Source organism: Falco punctatus, assembly GCF_963210335.1.
Source record: "Falco punctatus genome assembly, chromosome: Z".
Lineage (NCBI taxonomy): Eukaryota > Metazoa > Chordata > Aves > Falconiformes > Falconidae > Falco > Falco punctatus.
Window position 1 is genome coordinate 3,854,003 of NC_137586.1, and position 25,656 is coordinate 3,879,658.

The 25,656-nt window shown below is 38.5% G+C and overlaps 1 protein-coding gene across 2 annotated transcripts in view; it reads left to right on the forward strand.

Annotated features, from left to right (window-relative positions):
• Positions 1-25,411, forward strand: part of SMAD2 (SMAD family member 2) — a 52,616-nt gene extending 27,205 nt beyond the window's left edge. Inside the window, exons 3-11 of one of the 2 annotated variants that reach the window (XM_080371624.1) lie at positions 9,739-9,828; positions 10,994-11,187; positions 11,694-11,828; positions 14,977-15,051; positions 16,336-16,389; positions 17,446-17,658; positions 19,453-19,590; positions 19,752-19,896; positions 23,510-25,411. In XM_080371624.1, coding sequence (XP_080227750.1) covers positions 9,739-9,828; positions 10,994-11,187; positions 11,694-11,828; positions 14,977-15,051; positions 16,336-16,389; positions 17,446-17,658; positions 19,453-19,590; positions 19,752-19,896; positions 23,510-23,633 — 1,168 coding nt within the window. In that variant the 3' untranslated portion in view covers positions 23,634-25,411. The remainder of the gene's footprint in view (positions 1-9,738; positions 9,829-10,993; positions 11,188-11,693; positions 11,829-14,976; positions 15,052-16,335; positions 16,390-17,445; positions 17,659-19,452; positions 19,591-19,751; positions 19,897-23,509) is intronic. The other variant, XM_080371625.1, reaches the window with a different exon arrangement.
• The last annotated feature ends 245 nt before the right edge of the window (positions 25,412-25,656 follow it).

Sequence of the window (25,656 nt, forward strand, 5' to 3'; positions counted from 1 at the left end):
TGTGGCCAGCTCCCTCGGACTCTTGACTGAAACCAAGCTGTATCGCATGCCTTTTATTTCTCAGTCCTGAGCACCATCTCTGTGCTGCTTGACCTTGCTGTTTAGAAGCTTACAAGTTTGCAGGCTGCTCACCACCTGACTTTGAGCAGAGTAAAGACTCCTTGATAGGATCTTCATCTGAACAGACCACATGGACAACAAGAAAAGAAATAAATACTTTACTTCTGCTTGGTTTCCATGGCATCCTGGAACAATTGCTCTTGAACTTTGAGGTGCTATCCTTCCAGCATCTCCTAGCATCGAGAGAAAAATAAAGGTAACACTGTTGGCTGCTTTATTTTGTCTGACAGCACTGGGCTAGCATGTCAGGATTTGGGAGAAGGGAGGAGGATAAAGTGCTTTGAAGAGGCCTGCCTTATATCTGTATTTTTGCCTTTGTAGGCAGTTTGTTGCACATGTGACCAAGAAGTGTGCCTTTAGAAAAGGCAACAGAAGCCTATACTGTTCATCAAGATGACTTGTTGACCTGGTGTTCTGCAAAACTGGAAGAAACTAGCTACTGGCCCTGAAATGAGCAATGAGTGGCTCAGGTCTTAGGCTATAACAGAATATCTTTCATACCTCACGTTCCACTTTCGAGTTCCCTGTGGACATCCCTAAAGTTTAAGCTGGAGTAAATTGGACTTGTTCAATGACTTTTTTTCTTTTCCCACAGTGTTAGGGAGGTTAATTGTATCCTGTGTCTCCTGCTTTTCTGGCTATTTTGATGTGTTACTTTTTTAGCATACATCCATTTATAAGGAAGTTTACTTAAGTAATTTTCCTCAGTTCAGATGCTGCATTTTCTATTTGATGTAATGCTTTTGAATGTACTGTATAAAATTCTATGTAAACTTTATTCGTAAAAGGATCCTGATTATGAGAAGTTGTGTAATGGTTCCTGGTTTAAATTCCACTAAATATGTACATGCATAAACATTTCTTTCTTGGATGTACCATTCCTGAATGTGTATGTAGGGAGGAGGGAGGCATGCAGAGAAAGTACAGTTACTGCTTTGAGCAAGTAATCTTCAAGCATATGCAACACACAGAAAAAAGGTCTGGGTTTGGATTCTGGGAGAGAGAGAAAAACAAGCTTTTTTTGTTATATGTGTAAGACCATTTGCTTAAATAAGAGTTTGGGGACACTTGGGGAACCACTCATAACTGTGGGAGCTGAATGCCCCAGCTGCCAGTTTTACTATTGTTTTGTTGAGTTTGTGCTGAGAGAGAAACCTGTGCTTTCAGTTCTGTAAGAGCTTTCTTTTCTGGAGACCAGGGCTCTTTTAGACATTAATTAATATCCTTTTCCTAGACTTAACAGGCTCTGTTTCCCCTCTGAAGAATGGGAGAATCTGTTAGCAGACTAACTACCAACCTGTACCTAAAACTCGTAAATACCCATTCACTCTGGTTGCTAATACTAGCCTTTTACAGAACTTTCTAGGGGTCTCCTTTTCTGCCCCAGTGTTTGTCACAGAATGGTCTCCATGGAAGAACCTTGTCCAGCTCCTCTGAAGAATGAGTACCACTGCAGATCTGTGTAAACAATTTTTAAGAAGAATTCACACTTGTGTTTTTTGTTCAGCCTTGGTTAAGATACTAGCTCATCCCTCTAGCAGGTGCTTGAAAGAAAAATCATTATTTCATTCATGAATTACTGAATTTTTACATTTTCTGTTACAAGAAAATGAGATCAGGACCTCTACATTACTTCACATCATTCACATGCAGGAGTGAGCTGCTGTAGCTTTGAGTTGTGCTATTTGATGAATGTGTGTGCCTAGTTATGTACATTTAAATGAGTAGATGATATTTTGTCACTGCAATATGGAATGATGGAGATGCAAGTAAAAAGATCGGTCAGTTCTGCAGGCATGCCAAATGATGTAAGATTTGAAGAAGAGTACAATAGATATCTCATGGAAGTAACTTAATATTTGCGTTATTACTGCAAATCTCTTTAATGTTTTCTAAGTGAGCATAGTGCAAATAACCTTTTTACTGTCATCCCCAGTATGGGCAAAAGAAACCATGAGCAACATACATTTTGGTAGTTGAGGTATTTAGGCCAGCCACACTAAAGACAGGTGATAAAATTAAGATTGCTGCTGTCTGGTACATAGACATTTTAGGTTGTAATAGGGAGAAATGCTAATTGCCAGTATATAGATAGGACTGTCAGGTCAGAATATGAAGGCAACTACACATTTGAAACTCAGAATTAAAGAAACCACGATAGAGCAGATTTGGTAGGAACTGTCATTTCTGCTGAATATGATACTGTATGTAAGCCAATGAACTATTTTAATTGTGGACTTTGTTTCACCTGTATTACACCTAAGCCTTTCAAATCAGTCTTTCCTATTGCTGTTGTCTTCAAGACCCTCTCTGAGGTAGTTCCAAAGGTTTGGTATACTTCCCTCCAAGCTGTTTTTGATCCTCAGTTGCATCAGGAAGAAGGTAGCTGGTGTCAAAGGAAGGATTCTGTTCTTTCATCCATCGAGTGATTCTTTTCTCAGAGCTAGTATCAGTGGAGCGTAATGGGACAGTATCTTCACAGGAGTGCAGCTTCAGTCTAGCTACACCAGTGATGAACCAGAGCCTTAGCCAATATAGTGGTGTTCCTGCTTAGTATGTTGCTGCCTGAAGTCTTGGGTCTAAGATCTTACATAGCAGGACTTTTTTTATTTTTTAATTACTGTGCGAGGTGCAGATCTTCAGTCTGCAGACTTTAACCTGTCTACTCAATTTTACAGAAACAGCCATGAGCAATGTTAAAGCAATGGCATTTGCCCATTTGTTATGAGGAAATGGGATTCCATAAAGGCAATGGTCATTTCTTACTGTGCGAACTCCATTTTGGATAGCTTGGTGTAGCTCTTGAAGAAAATTCTGCACCGCTGTTCTGCCCCTTTGACAAATTATCAGGCGAGGCATTAAATTCTGTAAACGTTAGGCTGGTGTAAAGGTGTTTGCATGACTGTGCTAAGTAACTTCTCTAGTTCAAGTGAAAACCTGATCATCTTTTCTGTTGTTGTTACATTCTTCTTGTTTAGTCTTTGTGTGAAAATGTGAGTGAAAACAAATGTCAGGCTCGCATTTTTAGGGAAGGCTTTGCATGAGAATTCTAGAATTTGAAAACTGAAGTGGGATATGAGAATGGAAGTTAAAATGATAAATGAGGTACTATCACAGTTTACTGAAATTATTTCTCATTTCAGTCACAGCTCCAGCACTACAAATGCCTCAGAAAATGTAGGGGGAAGACAAATTAGATTCAGTGGAAGAAAGGCTTGTGATTATAAGATGCAGGAGAAAGACAAATGGAGAAGATTACTTTGCACATGTACTTGCAAATTTGGTAGTGGCTGTAGGTTCTGAAAGATGTGAAAGATTCAGGAATAATCTAGATGTTCAGTGTAATACTTCACAAATAAGCAAGTAAAATGTCCAAGACCATTCTGTAATGATTCCTGTATAATACAGGCTTTGACTACCATGAAGGTATTTGTATTTCAGGTTTTATTTGTCATCTTGCTAGTGCTGGCACTTCAGGTGAAGCGGAAGCTGTCAACTGAATTCTGTTTTAGCTCCTTTAGAGCTGTTCCACTTTGCAAGACTTTGAAGAAGAAAGTGGAGTTGCAGTTATGTATGAATTGTGACAGTATTTAACAACTTCTGTATAGACTTTTTGGTACTTCATATGTAAATATCTGTGAAGTGGTTCTGCCTGCTTTCCTCTGTCATACTTGTTGCGAGCACTTCATTTAGTACAAGAAATACCTAGAGCACACAGCGTTGCCAATACCGTAAACAGTCTTAGTAGTGGGGTAGTTGCTTTGCTCATTCTGTCTCAGTAAAAACCAGTAATAAATTCATAGTAGCAACAACATGTAATATACAGATATCAGCCTAAGCATGTGTGTTACTGTTTTGGTGCATGTAGGGTACTGCTTAAAGCTCTTGCTGGCTTTGGGTTCTTTCAGCTATAGCCTCAAATAAAACAGCATCTCTATAAAACAGTATCAATGAGACCTACCAGCTTTATCCCTCATATCTTCTACTTTGCAAATGCACTTGGGGAAAGTATGGGGATGACTTGGAGTATGTGCAGCACAGTGCCATGTGTAGGCACCAGCTTGTTTGATGCTGTGGTCATGGCTGTTTGGACAGTACTTGTACAGATCCAAGCAAGTATGTGCATCAGTACATCTGGCTTTTAACTGTGCTGGGAAGCTGAACAAAATGAAGCAACCTAGGTCGAGTACCAACCTGAGGTAATTTTCTTAGTTGGCATATGGACATCAGTGAGGAGACTGTGGATTGTTCTGTGTAGCTGCATGTCCAGCTGCTGAAATTTCTAGTTCAGAATTACTGCTGCTGCAAGCCAGGTTGCAAACGGATTTCTACATTCACTAAGATCAGATTGTACTGGCACAGACCTAATATTAATATGCTGATTGGCAGTGTTTATCTTGGCCTGTTCAGCCTTATCCTGTTCCCTTTTTTACCTAGATGGATCTGCATACTTTACCACTTAATCATATTGTGATTATGAAAATCTCTTTTTGGGCAGGGTGTCCCATTTGAGATGACATCCATCTGTATTTTTGAACTCCTGAATGTGCCTATAATATATTACTTCGAGCTGTTTCATCCCATGTAGTTTATATCTCGCTATTACAGAATTTGATATGGACTTGATATTGGATTCCTCCAACAGGGCTATAACAAATTAAAGCAAGCAATCATATTGCTTACTTAAGAGTGTGGCACAGACCATGTTTGTCAGTGTTCATTCTTCATGGGCAGATCAATAATTCATCTGTATTTGAACTGGGACTTGATTAGTCCAGTTTTGTAGTAGACTACAGATGCTATTATTCCACTAAGATAGTTTGTGCTGTTGATGCTGATTGGGAACATCATCTGTGATACGTAGACTAGGCAATACAAATATTTTTTTGTTATCTTTGATATTTAGGCTTTTCCTGTGTCTGCATTTTTTCTTGTGTGTGTCAGTATTTTGTGTCTTGCTGAAGAAAGGCAGTTTTGGCACTTTGTCTCAAAATTGTGAAGCATTACTAGAGCTCTTTGCTGTTTAGGTAATTTCTTGCCCAGAGTAGAGTTTTTTTGGAACTCAGATTTTCCTGTTAAAGGAAATGATGAAATGGAAGAAGTGAAGGCATACTGTGTGCTGTTGCATGCTGATAGACACATTAAAGATTCTTCTTGCCAGAATTGTACAGTATCATCTGAGATGTTGCTCCTTATACACAGATGAAAAGTCATGTTGAAATGCCAACCCTTGAAACCCTTTCCACTTAGGGGAAGGCTCTGACTTTGGGAAGCTTTGATTCTACCCAGTAATATAACTTGTCTGACCCTTTCTTCGCCACATCAGCCCTCTGGTCAGTCCTGGGATATAGGAATTGCAGGACTGAGTTGTCCCAGGTTTAGTGTGTAGTAGCTTAACTAGACATCTGCTAGACTTTGACTTTTCCCTGAAAATCACTGGGTCTCAAAAAGTTGTTATTTCTTGCAGCTATCCTTTAAGCATTTCTCCTTTCTCTGGGAAACAGTTTTCTTTTGTTAGAACTTCAGAACACCTGGGAAACTGAACCAACTTGGTGCTTTATATCCCTGAAGACCCTTATAATAAATTAATTTATTTTGTGCGGTCTTCAAAAGCAACAACCTAGTATTCAAGCAAGCTTGCTCTGAAGAGTGCTAGAGTCCACAGAACATGGTGATTTGCTAATCTAAGCTAGTGTTGAAAAGATAGAAATATTAGCTTTTGTATAGTTGACCTCATTTCTGTCAACGGACAGATTGTTTTGAGAACAGCAATGAAAGTGCTCCTTGGAATGAAACTGTCTGCTCTGGTGGGAGGAAGTATATTAGCTTGAAGCTTGTATTTTGGAGTATATTTGTGCTGTCTACACAGGAAAGATTTAAGTACAGCTTAGATGCAGGAGCCAAATTGTATTTTGGAAACAGTGGTGGCTTACCAGGCTGCAGTATATAGCAAGCTGTAAACCAAAACCCTCTCTTTTTTACTTCTTTGGTAAAACATGAAGCCCAAAGTGTGCTTCTAGGCTTTGGTTTGAGGGCAGTCTGCTTTCTAAAGGTGAAATGGTGATATGTGTTGGCTGCCTCCCTCCTAATAAATCAAATGTGCCTGGGAACATTCCCAGGCACCATGGCCAACTGGCTCAGGGCTGTCTTGTCCATAAACTCTTAGCTAGCAGGGCAGGGTGGCAACATCTGAACTGCCCGGTGCGAGTGGTCCCGATGGTGTGCGACTCAAACCTGGGAATTGTGTGGGAGAACAGTAATTGGCATGGCCTAGCGCTAGGGAATGTCCTAGCAGCTTTCTAGCATACACAATCGTGTTCCAGGGCCTAGGAATGTTTCCAGACAAGACTTAACTTATGAGTACAGATGTTAGTCCCTGATTCTTATAAATTCTTCATGGACTAAGGCACAGAAGAACTCCTTACATCACAAGGGATTTAGGATGTTTCAGAAAGGCAGGTTTAGGAGAGAATGCCTGCTATTTATTTTCAAGGTGTTCATTCTGTACTACTAAAATGTCTGTACCTCCTGTCTCCCTTCCTGTCTCCCTTTTAGATGGTTTTGGTGGTTGTTAAAACATCTTTCAGAATGCTGTCACCTTCTTTACAACTACCACCTTTCTGGGATGAGTAGGTGTGTGTGCCCTCTGTCAGGCTGTTGCTTGCGTATGAATGAACATACTGTGGCCTTTCATGGAAGCGCTATGTACGAAGTATGCTTTTTATGGTTGTGAGAAATTTCGTTCTCATTTGGTGTGCGTGTGTGTGAATACCAAGAACCTTAGTTTATCGACCGGGTGATGTGGTGGGGGGACAGTCTTGCATCTTTTAGGCAGTGGATCTTTTATGTGATCTGGGGAGTGGGGAGGCCACTTCATTTCCGCAGAGGTTTCTTCCTGTGAACAGTAATATTTTCCTGCAGGCACTTCTGGTTTTGACTGTAGATTATTCGAGTTGGAGTATAGTCATAGCTTAGATGAGCCGCTGTAACACTGATATTAATCCCAGCTCTAAGCAGGGATACATCCTGGAAGACAGCTTATCATTTAAGCTGCTGAATATTGCAGCAGGTTTGCTCTAACTGGTCACTTTTTTCTGTACGTCATCGCCTGCCCTCCCTCCACAGCATCCAGTTTCATAGCAAGCTATGTCTCTGTCACACAGTCACTTCAGGATACTGTTTGTCTTTCCGTAGCTTGTGAAATATGCTGTCAGCTTTGATAGTTTGAATATTTATAAAGAGGTTAGCAATATAAAATACTGTTCTGTTCAGCATGCTTTGTCAAGGGCTATGAAATTTTACTTCTGCATGTGCTTTCTTAAAAGTCTTGTGAAGCAAACGCGTGGCATGTCATCCTTACACCAGTAATGCACCCCACAATTTTGGGAACATGTAATCTGTGTGACAGCATCAGCTTTGGAGTGCTGCTTTGTACAAAGGATCTATTGCTCAAAGGTAGTAAGCTGTCAGAGCTGACTATGTCAATTAATATGCAGCAGGCTTTGTGTCTGCTGATTGTTCTTGTAATTTAATGTGCATGATGATCTGTCTTACCAGCAGTAGTGATGCCTATTTAAGGACACAGTACAGTTCAGGGCTGCTGCCTGGTGTCCCGCAGGCTGCCCCTGTGTCTTTGGGACAATTATTTCAATCCTTAGGCAGCTTCTGGCAGCCCACCATCCTGGAGGCGTCTTAAGAATATGAAAAAGAGAGGTCGCAGGCTCACTAACGTGGAGATGGTCAGTATTGCTCTTTGGCCCACTGTTTCTGGAGAGCTGTGATGCTGCCTGCATCTGAGGTGGATGTAACTTGTTGAGGACAGTTGGCTTACTTGCAGAGCTGGATGTATGTCAGTGAATGGGCCTTTGCTTGTGGCTGTCTGCTGCTCTCTAGTAGACAAAAAGTCGGCTAGTACAAGATTTTGCTTGTGTCATAATCAGTAAAATGTCAAAGGCTATATTTTATTCAACATTTTTATTTTTGATAAATGCAGGCTGCTGCCAAAAATTTTACTCTCACTCCTCCTTTGTAGTGCTTGGGTAGCTCCACAGTAAGTAGAACAACTGATCTGGCTGAAAAGTAATTCTGAAAACACAAATTTTGAGCCACATAGGTTCTGTGGTCAGATAGCCAGTTTATTGATTTGGGTTGCTCCTTGATTGCATGGATGTTTCAGCTTCCCTGGGATGGCATTGGAAATGAGGCATGTGGACTGGCAAGAAGGGAGGAAGAACCATTCATTCCCTTCATCAATAGGCCATACTTGTTTTATTAAATTCACCGTGGAATTGAGGTGGCTGTCAGCCCTGAAAGTGGTTTTATGTACAGTGCTGTGCTGTCTCCTGTTTTGTTTCATAACACTGATGAATTTTCCCTGTGTAGGGAAGAGAAAAATACTTACCTCGCTTCTCTTCCCATAAGCGTTCAGTCCAAATTTGTGAGTATATCAGCTAAGCTTAATAGTTTAGATTTAAATTGCAATGCCTATTTAAAACCAGGAGTTTCATAAACTTGGATTTTTCTTTCTGTTTTTCAGAAAGAACTTTTCAAGAGGCCATAATTTTTAAAGGTTATGTAGCAGCCAGTCAAACTTCAGGCTTTGCAATTAGGAAGTGGGTATGTAAATTACTTGGGAACTAAGTTCTCTTCCTTTCTGAGGCGCAAAGTCTAGCTGAGTGTTACTTATATAAAAGAAACAGTCAGTTTTCAGTGGTCACAGAGCAAGTCTCTGATAGAGGTGAGCTTGATTTATGCTTCTGAAAGCCTGCTGCCCGTTTACAAGCCCATGCTGTTTTCTTGCATTGCTTAAATTTACTGCTGCATTTAGTTCATGCCTTTGACTGAAGGCTCCTTTTTCATTACTGTTGTGATCTTGTCATTGAACCAGTTTGGTAAAGAGTTAGTTGTCTTTTCTCTCCTCCTGCTTGATTTAGCAATCAAAAGTTTTGTTATTCTGTAGTCAAGTCTTAAAATGCTACATGGTAAAACTGATGAACATGATATTTTTTGTACAATGGAAAAGAATATTTACTACTTTAAGCAAGGAGGGTACAGAAACAGTGAGAAGTATCAGCTACATGTGCTTTTTTTCAGAGTTAGAACTTTTCTGTTTTGGGAAAAGCAGCAAATCAATATGTGTGTGGAGAATGATGTTAATGCTGAAGTGGTTGTACCTGAAAGTTAGATTGTGATGTTCAGTTTCAGATACACATGGCCTTTGTTTGAAGTCTTAGGGATGCTTATGTTTAAAACCAAACAAAACCAAAAAAAACCCAACTCAGCAACTACCCTTTAAAATTGAATTTTGTGAGAGCTAGGCTGAGGAAGTTTTGCCTGTTTTAAGGAACATTACAACTGTATTGACCTCTTAAAACCAGAGAACTTGTTCACCTTTTAAAAACATCATTTACCTTGAATCACATGTTCCATTTTGATAGCCTCCTTCATATAGAAAATATAGCATGAGATGTCAGTTTAAATGCAAGTCTAACAATGCTCTATCTTCTATGTGAAAGGAAGTATTCTGTACATTTTTCCATGTTTGACATCATGGTGTTTTGAATAACCATATTCCATATTCATATCAATTTTTTGTTTTTGTTTTCAATTTATGCACAGCACTTGCTCTGAAATTTGGGGACTGAGTACACCAAACACGATAGATCAGTGGGATACAACAGGCCTTTACAGCTTCTCTGAACAAACCAGGTGAATATTCTGCCCTCTCTCGCATCATAGAAATCTTGTGGGAGGGATTGGCTTTGGAGGGTCTGTAATGGGATGCTTTAGCTGTAAAATAGACTAAAATGCTTCGTAGGCCTCTCATGGTACAGCATTTTAAAATATTTGCTTGCCAGTGTAGAAATCCAAGTGTGTTCAGCTGATGTTTTGACCAATGAAACTCTTAATTCTGGAATATTCCTTTTTTATGCCAGTGCTAATGAAAGAGTGGGAAGACTTGTTAAATGCAAGCTCTAATGTGATTTGGTATTTATATTAACAAACTTGGGAAACTTAATTCTTTAGACCTAATCTTACAAAGTGTTTAAACTGCTTTGTATGCCACAAGCTTTCAGTTAAATCTTGCTAATTGGCTCAGATACGAGCTACTAAAGAATTGTTCGTAAATTCTTCAGTAGTTTAATGGTGGACAAATTCTAAACAGGGTCTTTATTTTTTCATGTCACATTACTTGATTTGTGTATTGAGGTTTGTCTCCCATCCCATAACAATCATAAACATCTGCATTTGTGTAAGCATATGCAGTCTGTCTTAAAACTAGCAAAACGTTTTCAGCTGGTAGCAAGGCAGATGAAGTCAAGAAGATAAACTGTACAGCCCTTACAAGATGTGCATTCATGCTTTTTGCATTACAGTTACACTGCCATGTGGATCACTTGGGCAGCTGACTGCTTATAGGCTTATTTGCAGTCCTTCTGTGGGAATTCTTATGCTTAAAGCCATAAAGCATCCATGCCACAGCAAAGCCTTGAGGTTTAGCAGTGGAAGGGACTGTTAAAGTGTGTGATTATTTTTTTTCTTTTAAACCAACTGTCTTCTACATTAAAAAAAAAAAAAAGTATATGAAGCAATCATTCGTAATACTTGGTTGGAGGTAAAGTGGCTTTTAATGAACTCTAAATTCACTGGCAATAATTTGAGCAACTCAAAAATAAGTTAAGACACTGCTTGATACCAACATTTTTATCACATTTGAAGCTTTTTAACAAGAGTATAAATGTCACTAGCAGTGTCAATCCATTGAATTCTGAGAATACACGAACTACCCATCCCATGCGTGTACCCTGTTGCTTGAGTGATTAAGACGACAGCATGCAGTCTGTAAATACTTCTCAACATCTTTCCCCTATAGATCTCTCGATGGCCGTCTACAGGTATCTCATCGTAAAGGATTACCGCATGTTATTTACTGTCGTTTGTGGCGCTGGCCAGATCTTCACAGTCACCATGAACTTAAAGCAATTGAAAACTGTGAATATGCTTTTAATCTTAAAAAGGATGAAGTATGTGTAAACCCTTACCACTACCAGAGAGTGGAGACACCAGGTAGGAAGACTGCTTCTGACGTTGTATAGCTGTACATACTTGTTTCCAGCATAGCATTTTAAACGAAAAAGAGAAAGGTGTTGCTTTCTCTTGCCAAAAGTGCAAGACTCTTGGAGATAAAGCTTTTGAGAATACCATCTCCTGAAAGTTTTTAATAGTAAAATTACTGAAAAATGTCTACAAATGTGTTGAACACAACAAATGCATTGATAAACACTTCTAGTACTGCTAGCAGTTTCCAGCGGGCTAAGTATGGTCCAGATGGAAAAGGAGAATAGAGATGACTTACCTTTGCTAATGTGGAATAGCCTTACTTGGGAGGCACCTCAGGAGTCTGTTCTTCCAGTAACTAGTAGTACAGTTGTAGTATGAGCAGTACTGAGATTCAGAAAATTTCAAAACATCTGAAAAAATTGTTAGATGGTTTAGATGTTTGTTTTTTCTTTTAGCTCACAGTAACATGTATTGTCAGGATCTTACTAATGCTTTGAATTTTGCTTTTCCAGTCTTGCCTCCTGTACTAGTGCCACGGCACACTGAGATTCTAACGGAGCTTCCACCTCTTGATGACTATACCCATTCCATTCCTGAAAACACTAACTTCCCAGCTGGAATTGAACCACAGAGCAATTACATACCAGGTATTTTCTTAACTCCCACTGTAAACAGTACATTTAACATTGCACTACTGGAACAAAGATGGTAATTTCATACTCCTAAGTGATCAAATTAATTAAAAGATAGTCCAGTAAATTAAGGCTTGTTGATTTAATGTCTTAATTCCAATGGAAACACCTGAATACTGTTGTTTGCAGAGCATGGTCCTGTGTGAAACCATGTTGCTGTGGTTTCACAATAGCTTACTTGGTTTCAGTAGCTTATTTAAGATTCAGAATGCTAGCAAGTACAAAGTAGACCTTCACCTTATGCTTTAAGCCTGTTTTACAAACATACAGTGGTTGCCAGATGCTTTGTTGTAATTGAGTAGTAAACTGCTGCTCAGTCTAACCATGTGTAGTATGTGGAGTAAATTGTAGGTTGCAAAACAGTAACTTAAAAAGTGTTTTGATCTGGAGTTCACAATTGATCAAGGGTTCCTTTGTGTACTTGTTACTGTTGTGTGCATATAGTTCTGTCTTTTTAGTATGAAGGACAGCCTAACAATATTGAACTCTTAAAAATTCTTCCTCCCCCCGCTTTTCCCCTTCCTCACCCCAAAACAAATACCAAGACTAATCTGCTATGGTGCACCCGAAAGCCTGTACTGTTACTGAAACATAAAATTAGAGACCTTTGTTTCCTGCCCCAACTTCCTGTTTCCTATCTGTTCAGGAAGTTGCCTAGAGTACAAAACCAAGCGAAGCTGAAGTTTTCTCATGGATGTTTAATGCAGCTATGTTAGGAACAAGCTGAAAATTCAGATCTGGACTCTCTTGAAGAGTAAGATGACTGCCTTGAAAGTGAGATATATGCAATGTACAAATTGTATCTACATGTCTTAAACGGAATGTCACTTGTGTTTTCCTTAAATGTATCAAAGAATTGAAACGGCACAAAAAAAAATTTCAGTTAATTTGTTCTCATCTTTTAATTTGTGCCACATTTGTTGCCACCTAAGGATAGCAGATCTTTACAAGAGCAATTTCAGGCGCTAGAAGTTGGTGTTTTTTTCTTATGTATACTTTTTTGATTCCATCTGAGGGTGTTTGATAGCATCTGCAAACAAAATTCTGGAAGGCCACCCTTTTAAAATCCAGTGCTATGGAATGAGCTAAAGTGACTAGGTAGTTATTTGCAGGAATTCTGTTCAAGGTGGTTGCAGGTATTCACGTGATCTTCCAATGTTTCTGCGGCCAACCACATCTTGCCTCTTCTTTGTCGCTGACACACTCCTGTTGTATTCATGTCACGGTATCTTACTTTATTTGACCTTGTTAACTTAATCTTGAATACTTAGCTAGGTTCTGATAAATTTTGTGCATCTTAACAGCCTGCTTCAGAGAACGGTTTTCTTTCGCGGTAGGCTAGACTCACAACTGTGGTAGCTTCAAACTGCCATACTGTCAGAGTACTTGGTCTACAGAGAGCTTGGTTTCACCTGTGGCAGGGAAGATGGCCATCATAAAGGTGCAGGAAAGCCTTTAGGGGAGCTGTATGTTCCCTTTCAGGTTACAGAGGCACTGAGCTGCATTGTCCAAACTTCAGGCAGCATTCAAACTCTGCTAAGATTTTTTTAGTGCTGTGCTTGAGCATTTATTTGCAGCTGTGGTGGTGTTCAACCTCTGACCCTAAAACAGTATTAATAGTGCTAGGTGGAGGAAATAATCTCTGTTCAGACAGAGACTAGATATGGAAAATAATCTGTGCCAAAGAGCCTAGATTAGCAACTGGAAATTGGAGGCGTGGGTTGGATTGGTAATGGTTATTGGCCTTTTAGCATGGCTGTGGGCTTAATTATAATGAATGATTTGGCAATGGGTGGAGTCCTCTTTATCACAATGAATTCTACAAAAATGTTCAAAACAAGTATGTTTTTTGTCACCATACTCCTTGCTAGTAAAGGTTTCCCTTCACTTTCCTTTTAAATTCTCACTTTAATTTTGAGATCTATATTTAGCACACTAGTTTTACAGAATGAACCAAAGATATGATTCTTTCAGTTCATTTTTATTTAATCAACTGAGTTAATCTAGTTTCCTCTCAATGACTTCCTTCTGATCTTATTATATTGCTGTAAATCTCAGGCATGATATTTGATGTTAACTTTTAAGCGAAAGGCTTTATCTTTAAATTTCTGCTGTTTGGTAATGTAATTAAATATGTTTAATCCCTCAGATGTATTAGAGACAATTCTAAGATGATTGTAGAGATAGTTAGCTTCAAACACTTTCACTAAAGAAATCCAGGTTTTGCCTTTAATGTATAGGAAAGGGCATTTGCCCAGTTCAAAGAAAACTGTTTCCTGAAAGACTATTGGTTAACTCGTTATCAGGATTAAAAAGTACATCTTGAATGGAGAAAAGTTACATCCATACTGTCCTGGGCTTTTAAGATATTTCTGTGGAGTTAAACACAGGTTTTGGTATCGGAATGCTTCGAACTTGTTACTGACTTTACTTTGATCTGTGAAACTCCCATCTTTAAAGAAAGCTAGATAAAAGACTAGATGATAGTTTTAATAGAGCTTGGAAGTAACAATAATAACAATTATAGAGCTTGTGAAGCATAACTAGATAATACAGTTATCATTAATGAGTGAGATCAACTGTTGGGCGTTGAAGAAAAATGGCTTTGGGGACTGAACTGAAAAATAACCTTTAAGTGTAGCAACTTCTATAAGGCGTGGGAGGGTATCTGATCTGATGATTATATTACATAAAGACAGCTTAGGGGTTTTTTTGGTAGAAGTCACCAGATGGTTTTTTTCATTTGTAATTCTACTAAATGTGAAAGCTGTTGATCACAATTGCAAAATTGTTACTCATTGTAGTGAAAGTGTCTTGTCTTAAATGGAACAAACAAGGATTATCTGTTAATTATATAACATGTTTGAGCAATTGACTGGCATACCAGCGATGATACATTTTACACAGACAATAAGGCAGGTAATGCATTTGAAGTCCTACTGGAAGGAAGAAGGGACAGCAAAATGAAATTCTCATTCACTGTTCATGTATCATATGGAGCTCATGAAGACTTACAGACAGAAACCCCAAATGCTAAAGCTTACAAATTTATCCAGTCATTGAACCAATAGGTGGATTATTTTTTTAATATATTTTTTAACAGAAACACCACCTCCAGGATATATCAGCGAAGATGGAGAAACAAGTGACCAGCAGTTGAACCAAAGCATGGATACAGGTAACGCTTTTTTCACTGCTTTTAAGACTTGGGATCACTAGTTGTGATCCCTCTGCACAGCGGCATGAATTCAGCCCAAACAGTGATGTCAGTAGCCCTCTGTATAACCTGGTGTTTTCTGTTTATAATATTACTTTCAGTCTTTTGTGAACAAAATAATTTTTTGCTAGAGGACTGCTTTTAAGGCATTCTGTGCCATATTAAGTACATTTCTTTGGTTTTCTAACAAAGGCACACAGGTCTAAGTCTTCATCAGAAAGCCTTAAAATAGATTTTAATAGCTGACTGGTTTCAACCTACGCCTAAGTTTACCTTCTGGAAATGGCTTCATTGAAGCAAAATGTCAGTTGGCCTAAACAAATTAGAGAACTGGTGCATTTTGAGATCCTGTCTCTTAACTCTTGACAGCCTTAGCGCTTCTGCCATGTTTCAAATTAATTATTACATGAAAGGCTGTATTGAAAGAGTAGTAAGGCATTTGTGCCTTTGTATCGAAGGGTTTCTAGATTATCTGGTTGGCCTTAGACTTAGGCAGAGCACAGCTGATGTGCTGGATAAGAACCTCCTGCTATGTGCTGGTAGACTTGAGTGTGTTTAGTTAGCTAATGTTAACCTTTTTCAGTTAATTGGAATCAACTGTGCTAGTTTCTGTAAGAACTGCAATATTTTCCTGCTATGTGACAATAGGCACCTTAATTAAAAAAGCCTGACATTGGCAGTCATTGTAGGAATGTTCCTGTGCAAAGCCTTTCTGTGTGTCGCCTACTAGTGCAGAAATTGTGTTGGATAGTTCATGTTCTTCTGCAGTTTTTCCTTCCTTCTTCCAGGAAAGAAAAATTTCTTCAAATGAGGAAATCCAGTTTGCTCTTTTGTAGAGATAAATCCTCTCCCTTGAGAATATAAGCAGTATCTTGCTTGGTGTTGTCCACCTTTTCTTAGCTGTTTTTCACTGAATTTGGGAAGAAATCGCTGCCCTTCTCACTGGAGAAGTACATAAATAAAGTTAGGTTTGCAGAGTGTGCATGAAGTGAGAGCTCTGCCAAATACAACACTAAGGTGTTAATTGAGTCTTTATGAGGAGGGACAGGTTCCCAGGAGTCTGAAAATTAAATGTAATCTTAATTCAGAATAAGTATGTGACATGCTGGAAAACTGGTTGTAGGATTTATAAGATTTCACATTCCAGAGAATTTTAATGTAAACCTATATTGAGATAATGGTTATACCTAGCCATCTAAATAATGAGAATAATTTGCTCTGAAACAATCTGTATTGCTTCAACAGGATCTCCAGCAGAGCTGTCTCCTAGTACTCTCTCCCCAGTTAATCATAGCCTGGGTAAGCTGGAAATACTTTTAATTGTTTCTGTGTGTGCGATGACCCTTTGTTATATATAATGACATTAAAAATGAGAATATACTTTAAAATTAAAGTAAGAGCTCTATTAGGAGGAGACTCTTGGGTTGGCTTCCTGATAATAAACATAATAGGGCTGGGTTAATAACTTGTTAATAACTATTTCTGTAACTGTTGAGCTTCTAGCAAAGAGAAGAATAATATGGTTGTGTGTGCAGGAATAGCAATTATAAATCCTTTAAAGGACATTAGCATTAATATCCTATCCATAGTGCTGCCCAGACTTGCAGTCTCCCATGTACGTGTGTGCTGCTGGTCTTCTCATGTACTGTTTCACCTGTAACCACAGCACAATTGTTGCTCCCACAGTAGTCGCCCACCTGCTTTGATCAGGTGCCATTGCTGTGTGTCTGTATAAATGCCTCAGGAAGATCAGATTCCCTTGGGTTTGTTTAAGGAATGGTGGCAGGATGTGACAGGAAAGTGCTGTTCAGAACACTGAGTAAGTAATTAGAGTAGGTAAAGAGGGGAAGCAGGGCAGGAAAAGCTGAAGATGCACAGGGAAGATACTGAGCTTTTGTAGGGGAGAGCTTAGAACTGCCTTTAGATAAAGAGACAGTGGAAGATCTAGTGTAATCAAGAGAACATAATTTTCATATTAATATTTTTTCCTGTGTGCAGTTCATATTTGATAGTTTAATGTTGCCAAAATGTTGGCGAGTTACAGAAAGGCAACAGAAATGTCTCAATATCTGGCACACATGGCAACATTAGCTTAATCATTTTGCTGAACAAAATGCAAGTACTGAACTAAATGAGCTGTGGTCAGATTAGATCACCCCTTCTTCCCCTCTCCTTTGCTTGTGTGGAATATTGAATTCCATTCTGTTTACTTGGGTAGGTAAAAATGACAGCAAGCAAAATACAATTTGAGTAGTTGCAGGAGACTGCCGCTGTTATTTCTGAAAGAGACTAATATCCATGCAGCTGTTCAGCCTCAAATTCCATATTAAGCTTGTTTTTTAAAATTTTTTTTAGACTTGCAACCAGTTACTTACTCGGAGCCTGCATTTTGGTGTTCAATAGCATATTATGAATTGAATCAAAGAGTGGGAGAAACCTTCCATGCATCACAGCCTTCCCTGACTGTAGATGGCTTTACAGATCCATCAAATTCAGAACGATTTTGTCTAGGTCTGCTTTCCAATGTAAACAGAAATGCTACAGTGGAAATGACAAGGCGACACATAGGTAAAAATCTCTGATCTTTTAACTATTTAATTTCACTTTAGCCCATAAAATTTTCTGGAATGATCCAGGTAGGATGGGCAAATCTGTGTTGGGGGGTTCTTTTCAGCCTTGTGCAGCCAGCCATTGAACTTCTCTCATGAGGCTTGCTGAGGAGATCTTGGTGTCTCTTGTTAAGGACAGAAGTGGAAAGACACAGAGGTCACCACTTCTGAAATGATGGAAAAATGTAGCAGCCACTGCTAGTGCAGCCAGTTGCAATTGGGAAGAGATGTAGTGATGGCTGAAGCTGAGAGGAGCTGCCTTTCCTCAATCAGTAGTCACCAAGTTGGTGGCAGCAGCAGTCACACAGGTGTCAGGCTGCTAGTGGCACAGGAGGAAGCCACTCAACTGTATGGGATTTCTGTTGCTCACATTGCTGTTTTCTGCCTTCTGGAAAAAGATGATGCACCAAAGCATCCCAAGGGCCAGGTTTTTGGCTTTTAGGCTCCTTGTTGGACCATTCTGACTTGGGCAGCATTTATATTCAGAGTTGCTTTTAACTGAAACTTAAGCTTTAATTACAAATTTTAACATGTGGCTTATTCTAAGATGCAGGATGGACATTGCTATTACTTGAATTCTTTTCTGAAAGCTGCCATTGAGCTAACACACTGTTTTGACATGATTAAGATTTTCTTTGTAATAGTAAAGATTATTATTTTCCACAATGCAGCATCTTGGCTTTAAATTCTTCAATAAACTACTTTTTTTCTTTCTGGATTCTTTTACTTAGCAACATTCATGAGAATTTATTTTTACTTTTTTTTACTAAAGAAGTTCAGCCTCTTTAGTGTAGAACCTTCTTACTCTTTTGATGCCAAATCCAAATGCTTTCCTAATAAAATTTTAGATATGCAGAAACCCAGGCTATACTTGTGCTGGCTGATCAAAATGGTCAATGATGAGAAAAAGCAAAAACGTGAGCTGCTCTATAAAGAAACTGAAAGCTCCTTAGATTTTGTTTGAAAAATAGTTCTAAAGAAAAAGGAGAAGAGAAACTGGCCTTCAGAGGACCTGTGAATCATAAACAGTTTTCTTTGAGAGATCAATTGTACATCACTTACCATACTTCTGCTAGTAATAAACCATGCATGCAGATATTTTTTTTTCCACTTGGAGGGAGAACAAGATCACAATTTAAAAGTGAACAATAGGATTTCTTATGGGTATTTTTTAGTAATAGGGTAAATGAACTGCTGTTGTTTTTGTCGAAGTAGTACTGAGAAGGGATATGCAGTGGGTTGTGAAATAGTGTGGGTGGGTGTAAGTGGAGAGTGTTGAAGTGGTATCCTTGTGTTTTCCTTTTTAGCCAAAGTCGCCTGTGCCACTTCACATGCAACACTTTAATATTAGCACAAGTTTTAATTCTGTTGAATCCAATCTTATTTCAATTTTGGTATTTCTTTTGGTGAAAAAGTTATTTGGTAATGGACACTGCTCCCTGACTTGGATTTGGTTACAAGCCATTACGTGGCTAGAAAACTCTGTCTCATTCTCGACCAAAACTTATTCTGCTTCTCCTTCAAATACTGTGTGTTCGTGGGAGAAAAATGCAAGTTAATTGTGTTCTGCTCCTGCTACAGCTGTCAGGTCAGCAGTGTGGTCCTGTCGATAATTGATTTCTGTTTCTGTTGTAAAGAAAAACCTTGGCCTTCTGAAACAAAATACTTCCTTGTTTTTTAATCTGCTTGGGTCATATCATAACTATATATATATATAACTAGATAACTAGAGTCCTTTTGAATTTTGCTACAGGAAGAGGAGTACGTCTCTATTACATTGGTGGAGAAGTTTTTGCTGAGTGCCTAAGCGATAGCGCGATTTTTGTTCAGAGCCCCAACTGTAATCAAAGATACGGCTGGCATCCTGCAACTGTGTGCAAAATTCCACCAGGTTAGTAGCCTACCAAAGGTCTTGTGTAAAAATACCCAGTGAATGTATTCAATAGATGACATTTGTTTTCCTTTTGATAGTTTCTTTGTAGTCTCAGGCTTCTGTGTAGCAAACACAAGTATTTATTGATTGTACCCTTTTGACTTTTTTTTTCTTTATAGGATGCAATCTAAAAATCTTTAATAACCAAGAATTTGCTGCTCTTCTGGCTCAATCTGTGAATCAGGGTTTTGAAGCCGTTTATCAGCTTACTAGAATGTGTACCATAAGAATGAGTTTTGTTAAAGGATGGGGAGCTGAATACAGGTAAGAAAAAAACCTGCTTTAAATTTAAAGCTAATAATTTTTCTTCTTTCACTAATACACTATTTGTCTGGCTTGAAGGCCATATATACAGACTTCTTACTGCTATTGTATTGTATTCAACTTGCCATCTGCAAGTTGAACCCATATTTTACTCTTTCTCCCCCTCAGCTATGGACGTCCTAATTCATAAAGACCAGTAAACTGATTTTGGTATTGCATTGAAGCCAGCTGTTGAGCAAGGAATGTTGTCACAGTTCCGTTTCCTTGCTCAGTCCTCTTGCTTATTGTGGTGAAATCACTGACAACATCTAGAAAGTTCAGTTTGCTATGAGATTATTTGTTGTTTGTTAGACATACAGTCGTTTCTGTCTCTGTCCTGTTCTATATGGAGTATAAGGAATTTGTTAGGTTGTGGTGTGGGATGCAGTTGATAATACTCGACAGAAAGAACTGGAGTCACTTGGAGTATGTCCGGCAGAATAAAACAGCTGGAGAACACACATTTAAGGGATGGCAAATATTTTGGAACTTGTAGTGGAAAAAACTTTGGAGAAGTAAGATGACTGTGTTTATGTAATAAAACGGCTAAAAACAGTTTTTTGAGTGGAAAAAATAGTCTTTTATCTGCTTTTGAATAGATTCCAATTGTATTGTCTATTAGCACAAACTAAGAGCTTATAGTTGAGGACAGTGCCTGTTTTTAATGTAGTATGGGAACTTGGGAAGGAAAGGAATTGACTTCTAACTGAGCGGTATTAAAGATTTAATTTATTTTGGAGAGCTAGACATGTGGTTTTAAACAAGTCCCATAAGCCTCTCTAGAAATTGTCCACTGAAAGAAAAGGCTGACGTATCAATACCCTTTTGCAATACATAATGATTTCCAAAAAAACCTATGTAATTTCTGTAGTTGAATAATGGCATATAGGTTCCACTGTGAATCCTGGGGGTTTGATTATTTTATCTGCTCTGGAAATACATATATGTAAATAGCAGCATCAGTATGTAGGGGAGGCTTCTCAGTGAAATGGAGCCAATTTTGTAAAAGCCTAGTTAGATGAAATGAGAAATTTGAGTAATGGAATAAATTGGTAGCTCTTTGTTAGCAAGAGGTACGCAAGAAAGAATTTGGCTCAAGTTTAAAGAACTGTTGGATTTGGCTTAAAAGGAGTATGTATACACTTACGCATAATTAAATACAACATTCAAATTGGAACAGAAGAAAGGCTTAATCAGTCAGATGATATGGAGACAACTTGAAGTGAATGGAGTGTAAGTGCTGGGTTAAAACAGTGGGGGGAGGCTTGTGGTAAAGTTATTTCTGGGGAGGGAGAATGTTGGTTGTTAGTGTGTAAACTTAACAATCCTATGTTCAGAGATCATAGGATTGAAAAAGCTGCAATGGAAATGCTGCCAGAACAGCACAGAGACTGATTCATGACATAATGCTGATCTAGTTTCTTTGCATCTCTGTTGAAGATGATGCTAATAAATTATTGATGGACAAAACTTGTAAGTTATGCTGCAGTTGTGATTAAAGCAAGAAGAGGTTGCTCCTGCAAACAAACTTGAATTTAAATGAATGTAGTCTGAGTTGTCAAAATAGACCAGGAAGCACTGTAAAATCTGTCATTCTAGTTAAAACTTCCATGCTTCATTGTTATGTCAAAAACATTTCTTATAGAATAGGCTTTGGCAAAGTCAAAGCATTACTTACATTTTAGGCATATGGCATATGTTCGTAAATGTGCAGGTAAGGCAAGGTGGTACATTTATAAGCTCGGTAGGCAAAAGAGCTTATAGCATTTTGCTCGCTATGTGTTGGCTTGAACTGAGGATGGTGGTAGGAGTTCAGATCAGCAGTCGAGTGTTCATGTTAGCACAGGAACTATCCAAGTCTGGGATCATCTTCTGAAGGAAGTTAAGTAGAGGTAATTACAGCAAAGAGACTTAGTGATAAATGAACTGGAAATCCATGGGTAGAAGAGACAGAGTTTTAGCTTTGAGACTGATGCTAAGTGGCTGTCACTATTTTATCAACTTTTGCCAGCGTAGTGCAAAGCCAGGGTTGTTGAACAGAACCAGTTATAAAATTCTGAGGAAATGTGTTGTGGAACACATTGTTGGGGAGTTGACAGCAGTGGAATAATGAACTTCCTTCGTCGGGAGAGGGTTCAAGACTAAATGGAATTGTTTCCTGTGGTTTAGATTGTTCTTCTATTGGATCATTTTGTTTTGGCATAGGCGTTCAGGGCTAAGATAACAAATTTTTTGAGTGCTGAGAGAGCGCAGACCCCAGCTGCTTTCTTCTACTAGAAAATGTGAAACCACAGACAACTTCTTGAAATCCATTCTCTCACTGGCTTAATCTTTCTGCCTTTTCAGTTCCTCTGTTTATATAAACAGATTACCTTAAAGCGAAGGGTTGCAGTGCCCACAATAAAAGTGATGGGGCTGGGTTTGTGTCTGACTAATCTGCTGCTTTTGAATCCTAATGCCTCTTTGCTTTGACTTCAGGATAGATAGAATTACTAGGAAAAACTGGCTTAGCAACAGTAGTCTTGCCTGTCTAGTTTGGGAAAACTCCCATGCCTGCAGTGGTACGGTGAAATAACAGGATTTCTCAGACAGAGTATGTCCAATACTGATTTCTCGACTTTGGATGAGAGGGAAGAATTTTGAATAACAGATCTCTGAAACAAGGATATATGGGAGAGTGAAGGCAGCTTTTATGGTTGTCAGCGCTTCAGCTTTACTGAGGCTTTCTATGTGGTGTTTAAGTAAGGGCATCTATTGTGGGAAACTATGGGCAAGTTTATATAGAAGGCAAGGGAAACAGTTTTTACTTAAATTAATTGTGTGAGGGTGTTACAATACAGAACACATGTAGAGGCTTAAGATTACAGGAAATCAGAGAAAGGTTGGTGTTCCTTTGAGATAGCATCAGTTAGCACAGTATAACCACACGCTGTGTTTTGACACTGTGTTTCTGACAAGATCTAGCAGTTTTCTTATACTTTCATCTTGTCAATTGCTTCAAAAAGCCAGACTTTCTGATCACCATAGTACTGTGCTGTTTGGCCATGCTGACAGTGCAGAGCCAAGTGTTTCTATTCCATACGTCTCAGCGGTTGTCTACAATATTCAAACTCAGTTATGCATACAGACTCTTTGAAGGTTGAGATACAGCTGCACACAGCGATCTGTGATGTGAACACAGCATTGGTTGGACAATCCTCACTTTTTGATTTCTTTTTAGAAGTAAGACTCTTGGTGTGGTACTTGAAGCAAATGCTGCAGTTCTTGTCTTACTCTCCAGAGCAGCATATTCTCGATGTATTATGGAAAAGCATGTAATAATTCATGTGTCTTACAGATACGGAGTGTTTGGGGGTTTTTTTGTTGGGGTTCCACTCCCACCCCCCTACCCCCATTTTCTTCAAACACTGTCTGAAAAAAGGTATATAGAAGATGATAATTAACAGTTATGGTAATGGTTGCAGATTTTTGATCTTTGTGTAGTAGATATGGATGGAATCATATTTGATCATATGATGGAGACCTTCATAGCAGTCAAAGCTGCTTTCTGACTTTCCTATTCTCTATTTTCTAGGCGGCAAACAGTAACAAGCACTCCTTGTTGGATTGAACTTCATCTGAATGGACCTCTACAATGGTTGGACAAAGTATTGACTCAGATGGGCTCCCCTTCAGTACGCTGCTCCAGCATGTCGTAAAACTCCTTCCTCCATTACCAGTGGGCTAAATACAGAGTCCAATCAACAGACTTAATATAACATCTCGTCTGTCGTAGTATTTGTGTGTGGTCCCCATAAACTGTTTACTATCCAAAAAGGTTTTTAAAAAAAGAAAGAAAAACAGCACTTGAGGTCTCATCAATTAAAGCACCTTGTGGATTCTGTTTCCTATACTCTGATACTAGATGAAAATTTAGTGTATAGAAATGCCTTCTTCAGAACGAAGAAGGGACAGTTCTAAAGACTCTTAATGGTGTTTTTATTGGGTATATAATTGAGTGTCCTAATGGTTTATCAATAACATGAATAGCTAAGTATATGTACAGGTAATGTATCATGATCTCAAATATCACAGTATTGTGCTGTTCTACATTTTAGTTCCCATAAATAGTTGTTTGTTTTTTTGATTGGGGCAAATCACTCATAAAATTCCAAGACTCTACTCCTTTATTCTTTTGTATTTTTTTATATAAGCAGGTTTTCGAGTTGTCCTAAACATAACAAGCAGACTTTCCTTGTAGAAAGCTTAACTTTTTGCTGCCTTCTTAAAGAAAATCCCTCCATTGGAAGGGAAAGAAATGTCTTGAGATTCATCTGTGGAATCTTAAGACACTTTATATACCTAATGGGGCCTAAAATGAATTCATACTATAAATTCTGAGTATCCATCACACTAGGAGTCTACTTTTCCCTACCCATCTGAGTTGATGCATCTGTTGCCAGCAGTATTGCTGGCATTGATTTAGTTTGGGACATTTTTTGTACCTTGAATCATTGATATCAGTGATTTTTCTCATGGAATGAGAATCTACTGTAGTATTGGATACTGGATTAAGTACACAAGGTTATTGGCTTACCCCTTACATCTCTATTTTTTCACTAAACAGATGTCACTAAAAATCATGGGGTTTAGTTTTTGGAGCCAAATACCTTGAAAAATCCTTTCCCAGGGTAAACTAGACTCTTTCTTACAGGTTTTAAGTAGATGCAGCTTCCTAACATATTTCAGTAACAATTTAAATTTCTGATCTGAGTGGCTTTGTATAGCTTACTTGCATACCAGATCATACGCATTCATTATGTCATAATGGGCCTTGTTATTAAAAGTAGTTGCTTCTGCAAAACCTCTAGGATAGTGGTCGCTGAGGTATGACCAGCGAAGGAGGACTTCTAGGTTCTTCGTGACAGTGCATGTTATTGTGAACCCTTGGACACTACAGCTGCACCATATTAAAAATATTCTGAAATATATTCTAAAAATAAGTCTGGGTTGGGGAAGGGTTGGGAAACTGTATAGAAGGGTTATTCTGACTTGAAAAATATACATCTTACTAACAATCTTGTGATCTAGCTGTCTGTCATTCTTTTGTTATTGTGGCAGTAGCAGGATTGCCTTTGTCTGTTTTTCCCATTGTTTCATCCATTACACTAGTACTGTACTTTGTAAGTACAGCTAGTGATCTTAGCTTTGAGAACAAAAATGTGGCCAGTGTTACAGCTTTTAATCGGTTGACTGAATTGATGATAGTGATGGATATTTTTATGCCATAATGACTAGGGCATAGAAGCAATACCAAAAATCAAGCCTTGAAAAAGTGGGCCAGACACCTTTAAAAAATTGGCAAAGCAGTTACCAGTTTGTGCTAGTTTTACCAGTAGACTAATGTATTGGTAGAACTTGTGAACCTAAGAAATAAGCTTCATGCGTGTTGCATTTGCCTAATATGTGAATACACTAATAAAAGTTTTAATTCTCATGGTCGTTGTTTTTTTTTAATTGCTGTATATATTTTCTGTTGAAGGTTAGGAATTAGTCCAACCCACCCAAATAAATGGCACAAGTGTCCTGGATGTTGTGGCTGGAAAGATATAGATGTTAAATCACTTCTTACACAGCTGTTGTGGAGGTTCTGGATCTGTGTGTGTTTTAGCAATGCAGACTTCTACTCTAGCTCAGGTTTATTAAAGCACTTGCTTTTTTCCCTGCTGTGATCAAATTACA